Consider the following 14,112-nt stretch of genomic DNA (forward strand, 5'->3'; position numbering starts at 1 on the left):
TCTAGTTAGTGCCAGTAAACCTCTAGTTAGTGTTTAGTAAACCTCTAGTTGGTGTTAGTAAACCTCTAGTTAGTGTTAGTAAACCTCTAGTTGGTGTTAGTAAACCTCTAGTTAGTGTTAGTAAACCTCTAGTTGGTGTTAGTAAACCTCTAGTTAGTGTTAGTAAACCTCTAGTTGGTGTTAGTAAACCTCTAGTTAGTGTTAGTAAAACTCTCGTTAGTGTTAGTAAACCTCTAGTTGGTGTTAGTAAACCTCTAGTTGGTGTTAGTAAACCTCTAGTTAGTGTAAACTCTAGTTAGTGTTAGTAAACCTCTAGTTAGTGTTAGTAAACCTCTAGTTGGTGTTGGTAAACCTCTAGTTAGTGTTAGTAAACTTCTAGTTAGTGTTAATAAACCTCTAGTTAGTGTTTAGTAAACCTCTAGTTGGTGTTAGTAAACCTCTAGTTAGTGTTAGTAAACCTCTAGTTAGTGTTGGTCACCCTCTAGTTAGTGTTTAGTAAACCTCTAGTTAGTGTTAGTAAACCTCTAGTTAGTGTTAGTAAACCTCTAGTTGGTGTTAGTAAACCTCTAGTTAGTGTTAGTAAAGCCTATAGTTAGTGTTAGTAAACCTCTAGTTAGTGTTAGTAAAGCCTATAGTTAGTGTTAGTAAACCTCTAGTTAGTGTTTAGTAAACCTCTAGTTAGTGTTAGTAAACCTCTAGTTAGTGTTAGTAAAGCCTATAGTTAGTGTTAGTAAACCTCTAGTTAGTGTAAACTCTAGTGTGTTGGGGCCAGTAGTCGTAGCTGCAGCTAAAGGACAACACTAGAGCAGTTTGTCTCAAACACAGCTTTGTTGTAGATATGCTGCTATAGAGCGACGCTGCAGGGAGACCCCAACATGATCCACTGAGCGGTGCCATCACCCCTCCTTCTCTTTCCTCTCTCAGTTATTAATTATAAGTATCTCTTAACCATCATTGTTCTCCATTGTTCTTGTAGTTTGTTGTGCTGCTCTGCCCCCACCACCACCACCCTTTTCTCTTTTGTGTATGTTTGCAGGCCAGAGCTTCAGGAGCTGCAGTCCCCCCCTCTGATCATCCCACTGTCTGAGTGTCTCTCTTTCCCTTCTCCCTTTTCCTGCTCTACCTGGCTGGTCTTCAGCAGGAGCCCCCCCCCCCCTTATGATCCAGGTCCTGCTCAAGGTTTCTTTCTTCTTAAAAGGGAGTTTTTTTGCCACTGTTTATGTAATAATTGGTCAGGGTTCAAGTTCTGGGTCTCTGGAAAGCGCCTAGAGACAACTTGTATTGTAATAGACGCTATATAAATAAAATGGCATTTAAATTGAATTGAATACTTGTCCAATGTCAAAAACAAAAGCCATTTGATTTTTTCTTTTCATTAAATGTTCCTTTTTTTCTTTTTTTGTGGTGCTACTGGTGAAACTTTGAGCCACTTATTTTTATGTATGATAACAAATGCTTTTGGGTGTAATTTAAATGATCACGTTTCCAACAAGGTTAATATTAATCACAAGTTTACTTTGAGTTTTAATCTGCTCTTGTGGTGACGGTGAATATATAAATAATGAAGCTACAAACTTTATTTAATTTGAAAGACTGTTCAGCATCAATACTGTGCTCTTCTTAACAGAATTTAAATCATTAGTCAATTCCTTTAGAAACATGAGTCAAAAGTTTTTAGTTTACAGAGTATTTCAAAAACATATTTTCCTTTGCTGCTCATGTTTGTTTAAGTATGTTTCTATATGCAAGTTCTATATTCTTGCCGTTATATTGATATTATATGATATGCATGCTCTGTATAATTTTTTCATCTATTTTAATTCTGTTTTATAATTGTTAATTTTCAAATGTCAAAAATTATGCTTCCGAGGTTTTGAATGTCTCTTATTCCACACATGGTTTGTAAATGCTAAAAATAGGGTTTAATTAAAAATGCTATACATTCAAGAAATGTCTAAATAAATGTCAAATAAATGAAAAAAACTCAATGTTGTTCAGAAGCTGCAAGTAATTCATTGTGATGGGTAAACCAGGCTGAGGTCCACATCAGCTACAGAAGCTCAGAGCAACAGAGGAACTGCTTCAAACACCCAATTTCTTCTTTCCAAACCTTTCCTGACATTTCAAAGGCATTGGCCATCTCTGCCATCTCCCCTTGTCATGAATAGTTCATTGTACAAAGCCACTTTTTATAGCAAATATGGCAGCTGTCTTTCCCTCAATGTGCCAGTGCAACACAGTGCACTTTCCTTAGGGACAATTTAAAAAAAAAAATGGTTGGACACATTTGATCTCTGTCCAACCAGAACCAAGATTTCTGTTCAAACATATAAAAACTCCTCTTAGCGTGGCTGTCGTCTCAGACGCATCTGCCATCATCTCGGAAACAGACAGGGTACGCTCCGTCATCACAACCCTCCACTTCTCCAGGTCTACACGTCAAAACATTTTCTTCTCTCTGGAAAAGTTTCCTGACAGTTGAATGTGAAGGAAAAGCCAAAAGACCGAAAAGTCCCTACTGATGGCATATGGATTAAATCTTCATATTAAAGTAGTTTGTACATTTGCTAAAAATGTGTTTTGCCATGATTAAATCATATGGATATTTTTATCAAAATGGAAAATCCTTCCTTGGGAAGATTTCAGCGAAACACCAACCAAGTTTCAGCAGTTGGGAGGTTTAAAGGCTGTACTGTGACCACCGAGTGCCAACGGTGCAAACAGACTTCAGATATTCAGTCCTTCTCTGGTCTCATGGGGCTTTTTTCTACAACACACTGACAAGAGGAATCGGTGGTTCACCCAGGAAGCCTTCAACCTCTGGAAACACTCAACCAAGACTCAGCTTCACCTGCATGAGCTCCTGCTTCTCCTTCTCCCCGGAGCTGATGGCGTCTCGGATGGAGCGGACCTCGTTGAGGATGGCCTGCGCCTCCTGCAGCTTGTAGCCATACGGGCTGCTGGAAACCTTCTGGTCGATCCTGGACAGAGAAAACAACAGAGACAGGGATGAGAAGGGGGGGAGGAAGAAAAACAGGAGTTAGGCCCAATCCCAATACTCCCCCTACTTTTCTTCACTACCCCTAAAAAAGAAGGGACAGATTTTAGGGCACTTGAAATCTTCCCAGGGGCCTGTCCCAATACTCCCCCTACCCCTCGTTATCATCCCTACTACTAATCAGGAAGCTGAGAGCCAAAAGCTGTTTTAATTTAATTTAATTTCAGCTGTAGCACTGTTTATATGGCACTTTATTAAGTTTTAATATTTTTTCAGGCGTAAAAGTAACCTTTAAGATCCCCCACCTGGGCTCAGTTTATCCAAATAACGCCTGTTAAGAAATTTGATCCGAAAATTTCGGGATTTCTGCCTGTCTGCCGGATCCGGAGCTGATTTACGGCGCGCGTCACCGCGTAACCTACGCCGTAGGCTCTGCGTCGATTTAACGCAGAACCATAAATCAGCTCCGCTATCTTCACTTCAGCTTTATCTGAAAGTGTGTAAATTACCCAGATAGCAGCTTTGTGGTTTCTGAAAACAATTATATCAGAAACATCCAAAACAAATCTGACGAGTCACAGGATTATTTCTCTCTATTTCTCACAAAAAAATGCTTGCTCCCTTGGTCGCAATCTGAGACGAGTCTGCCTGTTTGCCCTCGGTCGGCGAGTCAAATCGATGCAGAGCCTACAGCGTAGCTTACGTAACCTATGCCGTAACCTAACAGCCTTTATTCCGGCGCGATCTTCGTGAACAACGGGCAAAAAAGTGATTATGTACATTCACTGAGTGAATATTATGAAAGTAAAATACATATTTCCCGCTACAAATGTAATCAAAACTAATTTTTATGCAGAAACTAACTCAAAATATTGATTTTATTCACTAAAAAATAAGAAATGTCCACCATGTTTTTTTTTTGGATTCAGTCTGCAAATGACGACGAAAAGCATTCTGGGAAATTTTTCTGTCCCTAGATCAGCGAGTCAGCATCTGAAATCCCTCGCTCTGAATGGACAATTCATAGCCACTCGCCCTCGTTTTCTCCACTCCCCCTTGGTGAAAAGAGGAATTAGGACACCACTACCCTCACAGCAACGAGCAAAATTTAGGGGAAGGGAGGAAAACGACGGGTAGGGGGAGTATTGGGACAGGGCCCTAGAAGTCAGTTTGGATGACGGACAGGAATATTATAAGCAGCTGTCAGCATTACCCAAGTAAGCAAATAACCTGAACAAGTCTGTTCTGAAAAGAACAGATGCAACGGATGATCCCTTTATCTATTTATACCTGGAAAACCACTGCTACACTACAGGAGGCATTTGCCAAGTATAACAACATAATCATGGAATCAAAGAAATAAATTACTCAAAAGATGAGTAGTGAGCATCAGTGTTTGAGTGTATTCATTCAATTGCACATTTGTACAGGTTGCTGTTGTTTTCTGTGAGCTTGAGGTTCCAGTTTCAAGCTTTCAGTCCCCGCTTCCCAACAGTGACACCAACCTGAGGGGGTCAGGCCAATGAGAACCCTAGCTGGGTTGGATAGAAATTTAATAAAGGCCTAATCAGAGATGGGTAGTAACACGTTACATTTACTTGAGTAAGTTTTGGGAAATGTTGTACTTGTAGGAGTAGTTTTGAATCACTATACTTTTTACTTTTACTTGAGTAGATTTGTGAAGAAGAAACTGTTCCTCTTACTCCGCTACATTAGGCTACATTGAGCTGTTACTTTTCTTTTATCCCTTTTATCCACGTACGCGTCAATCTCATGACATCACTGGGTGATTCTTTGGGAAAAATGTTAGTTTTTGCATGTTTTGTCACATTTACACAGACTCAAACACACACAGAGTTTCTATGAGTTCATGTTTGTTCTAGTTCTGCCTGGTTAAAAAAGAAAAGTACAAAGGCTTGAAATTTTGTGCTACTTGTGCTTAATTTATTTTTTTATTCTGTTATTATTTTATTATTTATTAAAGTACTTGAATTTACTTTAAGCTTATTTTAATTTAAGCAATTTTTGTATTTTGTATTAATTAATTATAATTTTTTATTTTATTATTTTATTGATTTAATTTGCCTGAAGATGATTATTTTGTACTTTTGTCTGTTTGAATGGTTGTGTTAAAAAAAAATAAATCAGACGTTACTCAACAGTTACTCAGTACTTGAGTAGTTTTTTCACCAAGTACTTTTTTACTTTTACTCAAGTAATTATTTGGATGACTACTTTTTACTTCTACTTGAGTCATATTATCCTGAAGTAACAGTACTTTTACTTGAGTACAATTTTTGGCTACTATACCCAGCTCTGGGCCTAATCTAATACTAAACTGAAATCAATAGTCTGATCACTTCTTATTTTAGGGGACATGCCCGAGTCGCAGTGCCAAGCTCGCGTCAGGAAATCCCCAGCAGCGTTTCCATCCAGATGTGAAGCAAATTTGAAGCTTACTTTGGAAATACTGCTTCGTAGAGAAACACGCATATCTGGCTGGTTTCAATTGCCTGGTCTGGAGTGAATAAAAAAATCAGGCTGCTTCGAGGAAGGCGACACAAACAGAAACGTATCGGCCACTTTCAGAGCCAAAAACAGACATTCAGACCTTCAATCTCCAATCTCTTCTCTGACAAAAGTACAAAAAAACAAGTAAAAGTGAGCTTCATCCTTCAAACTGGTGGGGTGTGAATACAGTAGATCAGGGGTGTCAAATGTGCGGCCCGAGAAAGAGAGGTTTTCATGCGGCCCGCGAGAAGTTTCCAATGCAAAAAACGAAATGTTAATTTACTAAAAAAGGAAGGCATAAATAATTGCCATGAATCGCAGCATATCCGATAATATATTTCTTCTACAAATCCATCGTTATTCCACAAAGAGAGCAGTTTTTGATATTTTTTTAGTTTTCTAGAATGCATTTGTCGATTTTATTTCTTTGTAGACGGTCGTTTATTTTTATTAACTGACTACTATTATATATTTTCACAGGAAAAATATCACTGCTAAAAAAGATGATAGAAGATATTTATTCGGATCATTTCCGTTTTGAATACGAGGATAGTGACAAAGTAAAACAGTTAAAAAAAAAGTGCTGACTTTTTCGGCACTAGCGTAAATATCCGCGCCAATTTTTTTAAATAAATACACTTAATTGTACTGGAAAAATCTCAAAATCACAAAGAAACACTCTCGGATGTAATAAGAAAGATTTTGCTTTTAATTAAATTTCCTATAAAAAAGCAAAATATAAAAAAAACAACTTGTTTCTGTTTATCTTTGTAAAATGATATTAAAAGTATCTTACATAATTTGAAAAAAAAAACGAGAAATTTCAAGAAAAGATCCTGAAGAAATATATTTTACATAATTAGACTGTAAACAAAGTGCATATTTCTTTTAAAATTAACTAAACTGATATTGGATTAGATAACAATAGTACAAAAAAAAGAATTAGAGAAAAAATTTTCCGCACCGTTTTTGTTATTTTGAGCGTGCGGCCCACGAGAAAAAAATTGGTCAAATCCGGCCCGCCAAGCAAAATGAGTTTGACACCCCTGCAGTAGATGGTTAATTTCTATGTGTGGACAGGCAGTTTAAAACATGATGTTGACACCTGTCAAGTTCCCAGGAGAGTGCTGATCATCCATGCATCGCTATCTACTGTCTATCCTATTCATGTCCACCAACCGTGACTTTGCAGACTCCGACAAGAAAAACAATGGCATTCGATCTCTTACGACTTCTTAATAAAATGAGTAGTGAGTTTTGGATGGTGGACGGAGGTGTCAAGTAACGAAGTACAAATACTTCGTTACTTTACTTAAGTAGAAATTTTGGTTATCTATACTTCACTGGAGTAATTATTTTTCAGACGACTTTTTACTTTTACTCCTTACATTTTCACGCAATTATCTGTACTTTTTACTCCTTACATTTTAAAAACAGCCTCGTTACTCTATTTCATTTTGGCCTTTAAACAAAAAAACTCTCCAGTTAAATTGCTCCATCCGGATAGAGTGAATTTGGTTGTGGTTGTTTCAGATGTTCTTGTCCAGTTTTGTTCTTACATCCGTTCCCTCAGATTCCTGCAACTAAACTTGGATGTACATTCCAATAAAGGTTAGGATAAATGATAACATGCCTCTGAAATTTGACTTTTTGCACCATTACAATACTTATAGGCAACTAGTCATCATATCTGCTGCTCTCTGAAACACATGTTAATGCTCAATAGTACACATATATGGTTCTTTAATATATTTGCATTATACTAAGATTCATTCATTTTCAATGGCTTTTGTCCTTAATGGCTTTTCCCCCTTACATTACTTTTACTTTTATACTTTTATAGTTTTGAAACCAGTACTTTTATACTTTTACTCGAGTATAAAACTTGAGTTGATACTTCAACTTCTACAGGAGTATTTTTAAACTCCAGTATATACTTTTGACACCTCTGGGTTTTGGACGGGACAGCAGGAGCTGGTGTGAGCCGGGGACTCCCATGCAGACTTTTATCAGCAGGTTGGTGCTCCTGTCAGTTTAAAAGCCTCCACAAGAGGGATTTTAATCTGCAAAAGCCTTTTTTTAAGCAGAGCTGTATACACTCCTGCAGCTTACATCACCACTGATCAAAGCTGGAGCTAATATACATCCACAACTTGAGCTGGACTTCAGACTTTTCCCTTTTCCATTGAAGATTAAAGCCACACGTTTGTTGATGTTGATGGGTTTCTGTCCACTTTTATATTCACATTCAAATATGTCCTTCAGCTTTTTATTAATAATGCATGTTTTGTAAACTTTACTCTAAATCCACGGAGATTTCAAATCAATCAAACTTCTCCCCTCGTATCATTATCTTAGTTTTGGCCGTAGTGCCGAGTACAGAGCTAAACATTTGTGAGGCGGACGTTTAACTCGGCCGTGGAAGGCAGCGGCAGCTACACAGAGCCCGACATCAAGCAGTCATGCATGCATGTGAATAACCGGTTCCTCCACATTCTCCGGGGAGGGAAGAAGGGGGAGGTTTAGACAGCGAGGGTGGAAACAAGAGAGAGAGAGAATGAGGAAGTGAGGGAGGGAGGCACTAGTCTGTAACAGGCAGAGGGAACAAGTAATCCTCCAAAAGTCCTTCTCAAATATGGCCTGCAAGGCTGGAAGCTGAGTGGATATTTTTATGACTAGAATAACAACATCCACTTATAGGGAAAAAAAGCAAACAGGAACCGCGCATCAGCGGATACTTCCTTAAAGATGAACAATTAATCAGTGACGGCTCCCGGAGCGTCCTGCACGGTTCATCTGCCACCAGTGTGTTTCTTTAAGTTTTTATTGAGGCCTGACAGTCAGGAGTCCAGCTCTGTTTTGTAAATAGTTGTTTCTCCAAAGTTTTCTTGTACTTTTCCTCATAATCGAAACCATCTGAGGATTCGGGGAGACGGTGAGAGTGGGGAAAACTTGCGTCATAACAAATCTGCCTCTTCTGAACACTAATCACTTTGTTTTCCTTGGAAGTTTTAGATTTGTGACCTGGAATAGTTGAAGGCACTGATTATGCTTTTTGAGGCTGAATAATAATAATAATAATAATAATAATAATAATAATAATAATAATAATAATAATAATAATAATAATAATAATAATAATAATAATTATTATTATTATTATTATTATTATTGAATACATTTTATTGCAGGTGAACCTGCCTATGAAACCGCACTGAACATTATCATTAATCATTAATAATAATAATAATAATAATAATACATTATTATTATATAATAATAATAATAATAATATAATATATATATAATAATATATATAATATATATATATATATATACTATATAATAATAATAATAATAACAATAATAATAATATAATATATATAATAATATATATATAATAATAATATATATACTATATAATAATGATAATAATAATAATAATAATAATAATAATAGTAATAATAATAATAATAATAATAATAATAATAATAATAATAATAATAATAATACATTATTATTATTATTATTATTATTATTATTATTATTATTATTATAATAATTAGTGGAAAAATAATATTTCTCTTTTGAGTTTTAATTAAACTGACATAAATAAGATGGAAAGGCGGGGACCAAGCTTCCCATGATGCATCTGTACTGTGTTATTGTCACATCTTTTAAATCCCTTAAGTTAATAAATCAGGTTCTCTTTTACTATTTTTTATTTTTTTAATTTTTTTTTATGAAACCATAACTGATACCGGTACATCTGGTAATGAGAGAATGTTCAAACGTTCTTCACATACGTGTAATCGCTGAAAGGTGTGTCAAATTCTGCAAAACACACTTCTCCCCTTCCAGAATTTGCCTTTACTGTACTGCATTTAACATTTTGAAAAAACATCTCTGGTACATTTCAGAAAGAAGTCAAAGCAAGTTTGAAAAATATTTAATTATGGCAATCCTTAATATTTTGCTCTATTTGAACATCCTGTTTTGTGAAATAAGTTTATTAACTTCTCTCCCACATTGAAGTCAAACTTAACAAGGTTGTATTACTGTCTTGATAAGACCTGATAAAAAGGTATAATAAAGTGTTGAGCGGCGCGTTGCAAATCGGGTTTTTGGGACTATTTGGTTGTCTTTAAAAGGCAAAAACACCAGTCTTAAAACATTACAAGAATGTAGCGCAGCTGGGGATTTCTGCTTTCTGAGCGTGGCTGGAATCGTTTCTTTGTTCGACCTCAGCCCCGGATAACTAAAGGCAGATTGATTGTGATTGTGTGTGTGTGTGTGTGTGTGTGTGTGTGTGTGTGTGTGTGTGTGTGTGTGTGTGTGTGTGTGTGTGTGTGTGTGTGTGTGTGTGTGTGTGTGTGTGTGTGTGTGTGTGTAAATGTTACAGGTCCATATACCTGACGAAGAGTGGATTGATTGTAAGAGTAAATTCCCGCAGGTAGAGTGGACATTCTTCTACAACTGATAACAACTACACTAGTTACTGTAAGTGCAATAAAAACTTTGAGAGGCTTAAGCATCTTGAAAACTGTTGTTATAGCTGCATCTTCTACATTTTATTGCAGGTGAACTTCAGCTTTGTTGATACAAGTCACTTCTGCACCTTTGGGAAAATGTGCCGTGTGTTTCCTCTGCCTATGAAACCGCTCTGAACATTATCATTAATGTGACTAATCTCTGTATGTATGTAATCTAACGTATTTTGTCTAAAAAGGGTTCTGGCAAGGGATTGAGTAATTATTGGGAATTTAATGTATCATTTATCAGAGCTGATGTTGAGCATCTCGATAGATACTGAGGCTTTTTTTTGTTAAATTGTTTTTGTTTTAGTCCAATTGCAAATGAAAAGAGGGTGAAAAAGGTGCAACCACTTTGGTCAGTGTTGTTTTTCATCCAAAGTATTTCTGGGTAGAAAGTAGGAATGGGTGATATTTTACCGTTCACGATAAACCGTCAAAAAAATTCCCCACGGTAAGAATTTGTATCTCACGGTAAAAATGATTAATTCCCGTTGATGACGTTTTTGTGTAAAACTGATTTATGGTTCTGTGTTAAATCCACGCACAACGTACGGGAAGGAAGGAAGGAAGGAAGGAAGGAAGGAAGGAAGGAAGGAAGGAAGGAAGGGAGAAAAAAAGGAAGGAAGGGAGAAAAGAAGGAAGGAAGGAAGGAGGGACGGAGGGAAGGAAGGAAGGAAGGAAGGAAGGAAGGAAGGAAGGAAGGAAGGAAGGAAGGAGGGAAGGAGGGAAGGAAGGAAGGAAGGAAGGAAGGAAGGAAGGAAGGAAGGAAGGAAGGAAGGAAAGAAGAAGGAAGAGAAGGAAGGAAGGAAGGAAGGAAGGAAGGAAGGAAGGAAGGAAGGAAGGGAGAAAAGAAGAAAGAAGGAAGGAAGCAAGGAAGGGAGGGAGAAAAGAAGGAAAGAAGGAAGGAAGCAAGGAAGGGAGGGAGAAAAGAAGGTAGGAAGGGAAGAAGGAAGGAAGGGAGAAAAGAAGGAAAGAAGGAAGGAAGCAAGGAAGGGAGGGAGAAAAGAAGAAGGAAGGAAGGAAGGAAGGAAGGAAGGAAGGAAGGAAGGAAAGAAGGGAGAAAAGAAGGAAAGAAGGAAGGAAGGAAGGAAGGAGGGACGGAGGGAAGGAAGGAAGGAAGGAAGGAAGGAAGGAAGGAAGGAAGGAAGGGAGAAAAGAAGGAAAGAAGGAAGGAAGGAAGGGAGAAAAGAAGGAAAGAAGGAAGGAAGGAAGGAAGGAGGGACGGAGGGAAGGAAGGAAGGAAGGAAGGAAGGAAGGAAGGAAGGAAGGAAGGAAGGAAGGGAGAAAAGAAGGAAAGAAGGAAGGAAGGAAGGGAGAAAAGAAGGTAGGAATGGAGAAAAGGAAGGAAGGAAAGAAGGAAGGAAGGAAGCAAGGAAGGGAGGGAGAAAAGAAGAAGGAAGGAAGGAAGGAAGGAAGGAAGGAAGGAAGGAAGGAAGGAAGGAAGGAAGGAAGGAGGGAGGGAGGGAGGGAAGGAAGGAAGGAAGGAAGGAAGGAAGGAAGGAAGGAAGGAAGGAAGGAAGGAAGGAAGGAAGGAAGGAAGGGAGAAAAAAAGGAAGGAAGGGAGAAAAGAAGGAAGGAAGGAAGGAGGGACGGAGGGAAGGAAGGAAGGAAGGAAGGAAGGAAGGAAGGAAGGAAGGAAGGAAGGAAGGAAGGAGGGACGGACGGAGGGAAGGAAGGAAGGAAGGAAGGAAGGAAGGAAGGAAGAAAAGAAGAAGGAAGGAAGGAAGGAAGGAAGGAAGGAAGGAAGGAAGGAAGGAAGGAAGGAAGGAAGGAAGGAAGGAAGGAAGGAAGGAAGGAAGGAGGGAGGGAGGGAAGGAAGGAAGGAAGGAAGGAAGGAAGGAAGGAAGGAAGGAAGGAAGGAAGGAAGGAAAGAAGGAGAAAAGAAGGTAGGAAGGTAGGAAGGAAGGAAGGAAGGAAGGAAGGAAGGAAGGAAGGAAGGAAGGAAGGAAGGGAGAAAAAAAGGAAGGAAGGGAGAAAAGAGGAAGGAAGGAAGGAGGGACGGAGGGAAGGAAGGAAGGAAGGAAGGAAGGAAGGAAGGAAGGAAGGAAGGAAGGAAGGAAGGAAGGAAGGAAGGAAGGAAGAAGGAAGGAAGGAAGGAAGGAAGGAAGGAAGGAGGAGGGAGGGAGGAGGGAGGGAAGGAAGGAAGGAAGGAAGGAGAAGGAGGAGGGAGGGAGGAGGAGGGAGGGAGGGAGGGAGGGAGGGAAGGAAGGAAGGAAGGAAGGAAGGAAGGAAGGAAGGAAGGAAGGAAGGAAGGAAGGAAGGAAGGAAGGAAGGAAGGAAGGAAGAAAAGAAGAAGGAAGGAAGGAAGGAAGGAAGGAAGGAAGGAAGGAAGGAAAGAAGGGAGAAAGAAGGAAAGAAGGAAGGAAGCAAGGAAGGGAGGAGAAAAGAAGGTAGGAAGGGAAGAAGGAAGGAAGGAGAAAGAAGGAAGGAAAGGAAGGAAGCAAGGAAGGGAGGGAGAAAAGAAGAGGAAGGAAGGAAGGAAGGAAGGAAGGAAGGAAGGAAGGAAGGAAGGAAGGAAAGAAGGGAGAAAAGAAGGAAGAAGGAAGGAAGGAAGGAAGGAGGACGGAGGAAGGAAGGAAGGAAGGAAGGAAGGAAGGGAGAAAAGAAGAAAGAAGGAAGGAAGGAAGGGAGAAAAGAGGTAGGAATGGAGAAAAGGAAGGAAGGAAAGAAGGAAGGAAGGAAGCAAGGAAGGGAGGAGAAAGAAGAAGGAAGGAAGGAAGGAAGGAAGGAAGGAAGGAAGGAAGGAAGGAAGGAAGGAAGGAAGGAAGGAGGGAGGGAGGGAGGGAAGGAAGGAAGGAAGGAAGGAAGGAAGGAAGGAAGGAAGGAAGGAAGGAAGGAAGGAAGGAAGGAAGGAAGGAAGGGAGAAAAAAAGGAAGGAAGGAGAAAAGAAGGAAGGAGGAAGGAAGGAAGGAGGGACGGAGGGAAGGAAGGAAGGAAGGAAGGAAGGAAGGAAGGAAGGAAGGAAGAAAAGAAGAAGGAAGGAAGGAAGGAAGGAAGGAAGGAAGGAAGGAAGGAAGGAAGGAAGGAAGGAAGGAAGGAAGGAAGGAAGGAGGGAGGGAAGGAAGGAAGGAAGGAAGGAGGAAGGAAGGAAGGAAGGAAGGAAGGAAGGAAGGAAGGAAGGAAGGAAAGAAGGGAGAAAAGAAGGTAGGAAGGTAGGAAGGAAGGAAGGAAGGAAGGAAGGAAGGAAGGAAGGAAGGAAGGAAGGAAGGAAGGAAAGAAGGGAGAAAAGAAGGAAAGAAGGAAGGAAGGAAGGAAGGAGGGACGGAGGGAAGGAAGGAAGGAAGGAAGGAAGGAAGGAAGGAAGGAAAGAGGAAGGAAGGAAGGAGAAAAGAAGGAAAGAAGGAAGGAAGGAAGGGAGGAAAAGAAGGTAGGACTGGAGAAGGAAGGAAGAAGGGAAGGAAGGAAGGAAGGAAGGGAGGGAGAAAAAGAAGAAGGAAGGAAGGAAGGAAGGAAGGAAGGAAGGAAGGAAGGAAGGAAGGAAGGAAGGAAGGAAGGAAGGAGGGAAGGGAGGAAGGAAGGAAGGAAGGAAGGAAGGAAGGAAGGAAGGGACGGAAGGAAGGAAGAGGAAGGAAGGAAGGAAGGGGAAGGAAGGAAGGGAGAAAAAAGGAAGGGAAGGAGGAAGGAAGGAAGGAAGGAAGGAGAAGGAAGGAAGGAAGGAAGGAAGAGGAAGGAAGGAAGGAAGGAAGGAAGGAAGGAAGGAAGGGGAAGAAGGAAGGAGGAGGGAAGGAAGGAAGGAAGGAGGAAGGAAGGAAGGAAGGAGGAAGGGAGGAAGGAAGGAAGGAAGGAAGGAAGGAAGGAGGAAGGAAGGAGGAAGGAAGGTAGAAGGGGAGAAAAGGAGGAAAGGATAGGAAAAAAGAGGAGGAAGGAAGGAAAGGAAGGAGGTAGGAGAGGGATGAAGGAAGGAAGGAAGGAAGGAAGAGGAAGGAAGGAAGGAAGAAGGAAGGAAGGAAGGAGGAAGGGAAGGATGAAGGAAGGAAGGAAGGAAGGAAGAAGGAAGGAAGGAAGGAGAGAGAAGAAGGAAGGAAGGATTGAAGGGAAACGGCAGGACAGGCCGAACGGACGGAAGGA

The 14,112-nt window shown here is 39.9% G+C and overlaps 1 protein-coding gene across 1 annotated transcript in view; it reads right to left on the reverse strand.

Annotated features, from left to right (window-relative positions):
• wwc1 (WW and C2 domain containing 1) overlaps positions 1-14,112 on the reverse strand; it is a 120,204-nt gene that overhangs the window by 60,945 nt on the left and 45,147 nt on the right. The window contains exon 6 of the mRNA XM_061740599.1: positions 2,852-2,981. Within this exon, the coding sequence (XP_061596583.1) occupies positions 2,852-2,981 (130 nt within the window). The remainder of the gene's footprint in view (positions 1-2,851; positions 2,982-14,112) is intronic.

Source organism: Cololabis saira, chromosome 14, assembly GCF_033807715.1.
Source record: "Cololabis saira isolate AMF1-May2022 chromosome 14, fColSai1.1, whole genome shotgun sequence".
NCBI lineage: Eukaryota > Metazoa > Chordata > Actinopteri > Beloniformes > Belonidae > Cololabis > Cololabis saira.